This window comes from Malus sylvestris, chromosome 9, assembly GCF_916048215.2.
Source record: "Malus sylvestris chromosome 9, drMalSylv7.2, whole genome shotgun sequence".
Lineage (NCBI taxonomy): Eukaryota > Viridiplantae > Streptophyta > Magnoliopsida > Rosales > Rosaceae > Malus > Malus sylvestris.
In genome coordinates, this window is record NC_062268.1 from 31,389,551 (window position 1) to 31,395,733 (window position 6,183).

At 35.0% G+C, this 6,183-nt stretch overlaps 1 protein-coding gene across 1 annotated transcript; it reads left to right on the forward strand.

The window, feature by feature from the left end:
• The first annotated feature begins 471 nt into the window (after nucleotides 1-471).
• LOC126583416 (uncharacterized) lies at nucleotides 472-1,874 on the forward strand. The gene is made up of 2 exons (XM_050247760.1): nucleotides 472-814; nucleotides 1,097-1,874. Exon 2 carries the CDS (start codon nucleotides 1,229-1,231, stop codon nucleotides 1,781-1,783), a length of 555 nt encoding a protein of 184 aa, XP_050103717.1. The 5' UTR covers nucleotides 472-814; nucleotides 1,097-1,228; the 3' UTR covers nucleotides 1,784-1,874.
• The last annotated feature ends 4,309 nt before the right edge of the window (nucleotides 1,875-6,183 follow it).

Genomic DNA, 6,183 nt, shown 5'->3' on the forward strand with positions numbered 1-6,183 from the left:
GTGCCCCTCACTCGCGAGTGGGCGTGCGTCAGCCGACAAGTTTACAGGGCACAGGGCCCGCGCGCTAGGAAATGCAGGTGACCGTTGGGAAGCCACGTGGCTTCCCACGGTCTGTTCGATCCCAACGGCTCTTTAATACGAGCCGTCCGATTTCCAACGGTAATAAAAAAAAACTGATTTAATATCAACCGTTCGATCTGAGATCAACGGTTGATGTTAATCTGTTTAATAAATTAAAAAAATAGTTTTAAAATTAAAAAAAGTTACCGTTGTGACACGTGGCACAATCTGGAGTGTTGGATTTCAACTTTTTTTAAATCCAACGGCAGAGATTAATTATTTGAATAAAAAAATTTAAAAATTGTAAAAAATCCGAAAAAAATCTGAAAATTAAAAAAAAAAAAGTTTCTACTTTTCTATAAATACCTTCTCATTATCATCTACCTTACACCACAATTTCATATTTTCTCAACTACTTTCAATCAAATTCCTATCTTTCTCTCAAAGTTTCAATCCAATTTTTTTCAACAAAATGACTACTGCTGCAGGTACGAATTGGTCGCTTCTTGAAGATGTTGCGTTGTGTACTAGCTGGGTTAAAGTTACTCATAATTCGCTTACGGGTAATGAGATACAGTTGCGAGAAATGTGGATTCTTATTCATACCAATTATCTTGAGAAAATGAATGGGAGTAGAACCAAAGAATCGATGTCTAGTTGTTGAAAATTACTTAGCCAATCGTTTACTATTTGGAAAGACGCCTTGACACAAGCTAGTAGTAATCTTCGAAGTGGGGAAAATTACACAGATCAGGTAACAATATATTATTTATTTGTTTGTACTATACCCAAATTTACATTGTAATTATTTGTTTGTATTATTTATTTGTTACCTACTTTAACTATAATTATTTGTTTGTATTATTTATTTGTTACCTACTTTAATTATAATTATTTGTTTGTATTATTTATTTGTTACCTATAATTATTTGTTTGTATTATTTATTTGTTACCTACTTTAATTATAATTATTTGTTTGTATTAGTTATTTGTTACCTACTTTGATTATAATTATTTCTTCTCCCCCATTGTGTAGCTAATTCAAGCACAAGCTTGGTATGGTGCCAAAACCAAAACCAAAAATAAATCATTCAACCGGTGGGAATGTTGGAATATTGTCAAAGATTGTCCTAAATTCAGAGTTGTGCCTATCGGTCCAGAAGTTGTCATGAACAGCACCCCGCAATACTCTACATCTGATAATGGCTCGCAAGAAGAAGATGCAGAAGAAGTGCCCGAAACGCCCATCCCTGAACGAGCGTCGGGTTCATCCCGTTATCCAATTAGGCCTCAAGGTAAGAAGGCTTCAAAGAGAAAAGGAAGTGTTTCCAAGCATGATTATGCAAAGTACATGGAAGAACTTACTCGCCATAGTGAATTGACTTTGGCGCGGGAAATGGCAAAATTTAAGGCTGATAAGGCTAGAGAGGAGACAAAAGTTGCAGCTGTTGAGAGAGAATTTCAAGCTAATCAGAGAGAAAGAGAGCTACTTAGGCAAGAAAGGGAATTGGTTAGAGAAGAAAGAATGGCTCAACGAGATCGTGAGATTATGAACACGCCTTTAGAAGGGAAGTCTCCAAATTCTAAATATTTTTGGAAGTCGGAGAAGGAGGATGTGGTGTGTAGGAGGCGTGCAAGAGAAGCGAGAGCAAGAGGAGATTGTCCTAGCACGACAAGAGAAGATCATCCTAGCACCACAAATTGGTTAAGTGATGATGATTAGAGTACTTTTTGTAATCGGAGCCCATACTTTTCCAATCACCTTGGGTTGTAATTTATTATTTATTGAATTGAGTATTTTATGTTGTTTCTAATTTATTGAATTTAGTACTTTATTTAAAGTGAGAATAAATTTATGACCAATAATAGTTGTTTTGGGTAATTGACACGTGACGCAACGAGAATGATTTAAAATATCTTATCCGAAATTACAAATAAATTTATTTAGTATTATTTTGTAAAAAAAAAAATAAATATTTTACTGCCTATTGCCAGAGCTATTCAAGTGCAAGGGTGGAGATGCAAAAGGCAGTTACTGTTCATTATGGCGGTTACTGTTCACATGGTGGATTGAATAGTGAATTGCCTGGGGGAAGGACTCCAAAGGTGGAGTTGCTCTAACAGGAACTGAGATGCTTTATGGAACACTATGTTCAAAGCCAACGGATTTGAAGATTCAAATCACTGATCACTCGTTTAAATTCTGCGGCCTCTATTAGCAAATTTCATTGGTTTACTAACGTAAGGTTAAAGATTCAGATCTCTCTCTTTTAAACAATTCAAATCTTTAAATCCATCGACGTCCGACACTGAAATCTGGAAAATATCTCGATTCCGCTAACAGAAGCTTCAGTTCTTTTGTTCTAATCTTCGTTTAAAATAATGAAAAGGTTTATTGTAAACAAATGGTGGTGCTCTTATAATCATTCTCCCTTGCATTTGAATAAAACATATTGGAATGCTGTCTCCATTGTCTATTATTGTAATCATACTTAGGTCTGGTTTGGTACTGAGGTAATTCTAAAAAAAGTTAGTATAAAAAAAAAATTGTGTTTGGTAAACATTCAGCTTCAGCTTTTTTTTCACAGTTTTGAGTGAAAAAAAGCCAAAACTTGCATTATTTAATTAGTGCGGTGGTGTGAGTGTGAGTTGGGAAATCCTGCAAATCCAAGTCCTCCATTGCCATGAAAACTTGCATTATTGCCCATCATAGAAAAAAAATTGCCATCAGCTCCAATTGCATTTCCATTTCCATTTCTGTCCACAAAAATGTGATCGAATTCAAAATTTTGTCCTTTCATTGCCAATCATATTTGGTTGGTGGTGGTGGTGCTTGCTCTTCTGCGATCTCCGTTGGTGTGGATCATTTGTTGGTTGGAACTTGGAGACTAAAGAAAGTTGGGTTCCTCATTAAAACTAATTAGTAATATGGAAAATGGTTCAACCAGGATCCCTCATTTCTTCGATGAAGGATGATACTCTCCACACGCCCCCTCAAGTGTGGCTGTTGGACTTCACATGAGGGACAACCTACTCTAATACTAGAACTTCAATTTTCTTCATGGTACCAGAATGGGTTTTCAGATCTAGGCCTAAATTATTGGGTTCACTTACAAACATGATCAATGTAGCTCCACGTTTGGCTAACTTCAAAGCAATCCGACGTGAGGGGTCAATGTTGAATAAAGCAAAAGGTCCCACATCGTTTTTCTTACAAAATAAATCACAACTTTTATTAAATGATTCTACTTTTAATTGTATCGAGGTCTTTGGCATAAAAACCTCACACCTATTGATTGCACAAATAATTAAATGGTGACAATATTGATGCTTTTAGCAGTGGACCGTAGCCTGTCTCTCTCAAACTTTAATAGAGGCCGAGTCTCTGGATGTTTGCCAGCTTTCACCAACGTTGTAATTGAAGTAGAAAACTGTTACATTTCCTATCATTGCGATCTTCTCTTCTTCTGCCTCCATGTTTACACTCTAAACACCTAAATTTACTTCAAAATTCAAAATGTGAGAAGGGCATTTTGATAAGTACACAATTAATGTTTATAACTAAAAAAGAATCTGATAAAATGTTTATGCTCCAGATGTGAGTAAGACGAATTGGCTAAGGCAATGTGATCGTTTATTTGCACATACCGTACTCCATCACTGCTAGGGCTGACTAAAGGCTTCCTATGTGCGTTTTCCCTCAAGTAGTTACTAACAAAAACATCCTTTTCCTAAAAGCAAGGGGCTAGTCTCAATGGTTAAGAGTATTTAACTCTGTATCTGAAATCTAATATTTGATTGTTTCCCAATCCCCAATATAGTAGTATGATGGTAGATTGCCTTGGTGGATATAACTTCTCTTCAAGACATTGTGTCTCAGGTTCAAACATTCCCCATTCTCATAATTTAAATAAATTAATATAAATTATCTTATCGTTTATCAAACAAACAAAAAAATTATTCTTTTCCACATTCTAAAGTCAGCTGAGATCTAATATGGGGGCTAGGGTTAGTTGGAAAACCATTATACACTTTAGAATCCCAAATGCCACCCAAACGAAGTGTTAGAAACCAACCAAGAAAACTGCTAGTTTGCAACAGTCATACAAACAAGGGAAAACACAAATACCAGTAAAATCTATACCGAAAAACAAAAACAAGGGGCAGGTGGCCCTAATCCCATCGGTGGCTAATCTAATATTTAATCCAAGAAGATACATCGTTTAACGAAAAAAAAAAGAAAAAGCTAGGGCATGTTCAAGATATATGGAACCTTGGATCTTCCGGAGGAGTTTTTTAGCTTTCTGCTCACATCCTTCACTGTTAATGTATATATCCATCCTCATAATACACTAGTTGATTAAAGTTCATAATTTGTCAAAATGGATGGGTTACATAAAAAAGTGAGTGCTGAGTCCATGACCATTTTGGTCTGTTCATGTTCAGTCATTCACTTCGTAGGAAGAAGTATTTAAAAAAAAAAATCAAAAACAAGGAAGAAGAAAAGCTCAAACCATTAGTCTTATTACATTGATCAAAACAAGGAGGAGAAAAGAATTATAAATTGCTAAGCCTACAACATCATGCAAAAAGATTACATTTTGCCTTGGCAAAGTTACATGGTGAATGTATTAAGGTTTAAGTAATGCACGTAACGCAACTAATCTTCATTTTATGAACAAATTACAAGGTATACTTATAAAGACTTGATCATGAACAAATAAAAAACCAAACGTAAAAATTTTAAATACCGAAACATCCTAACATAAATTACACCAAAATTCTAATTTCCCAACAATTTTGATTCAAAAGTCCGAAAAATACAATACTTTAGAAAAATTTACCGTTGAATTCTTTTTTATCTACTAGAGTGCTGATTATCAGTGCCACTGAAAGAATTATGAGGTAAAAAGCTTAAAGATGCATAAAGTGGTTGGCAAGTACCAGGCAAGTACTTGGTTTGTGCCCTCTTCTAATTTTTTTTTTTAAAAACCTCCACGGTACGAAGTAAATTTAATTAAAAACGAAAAAAAGAAGTTATTCATGATGAGTGAACCCCCAGTGCATATAATAGTTGGATGCATCAAATTAAAACCCTTTTATTAAATAGTAGAATATTATGAAAAGAAGGCAATTATTCATCCCCACTTTCATCCTAATCGAGTGCATAAAACTTTACTGGGGCCAAAAGAGAGTCGAGAACATATAGACCACAGTTGAGTTGGCCTAAAGCATTTGGATATCGGAGATTCCGGCCTCTCAGAATTCAAAAAAATTAATTTCAGTACTGTGTGGTTATCAAATTTTAAAATTAATGCATGATTTTTGAGAATTATTAACTCTATTTTTTATTAGAAGTTTGTCATTTCCTCAGTTTTTAGTAGAAGTTTGTCATTTCCCGAATATATGGAGTTTCACCTTCTGTTTTATCCACTTTAGGTCAAAGAAATTCCCCGATATACTGGCACAGAAAAGAAAACAAGAAGAAGGAGATAAGTGGGCAAAAGAGAAAGTCAAATATGTAAACTTATTGGTTAGGTTTAGGATGCCAAGGACATGATTAGTGGTGCTTATTATAATGCCAGTTTGATTGGTAAAGCAGGATCATGACATTGACTCCCCTCCCTAACAGGAACTGAGATGCTTTATGGAACACTATGTTGAAAGCCAACGGATTTGAAGATTCAAATCACTGATCACTCGTTTAAATTTATGCGGCCTCTATTAGCAAATTTCATTGGTTTACTCACGTAAAATCAAAGATTCAGATCTCTCTCTTTTAAACAATTCAAATCTTTAAATCCATCGACGTCCGACACAGAAATCTGGAAAATATCTCGATTCCGCTAACAGAAGCTTCAGTTCTTTTGTTCTAATCTTCGTTTAAAATAATGAAAAGGTTTATTGTAAACAAATGGTGGTGCTCTTATAATCATTCTCCCTTGCATTTGAATAAAACATATTGGAATGCTGTCTCCATTGTCTATTATTTTAATCATACTTAACGGCGCGCGGCGTGCAACGAAGATAAGCGAAACACCATGATATGAATAATGCTAGGGGAAACTCGATTTGGAGGCTAAATTTTGGAAACTAAAAGACATAGAAGTTGATGATTGGTTT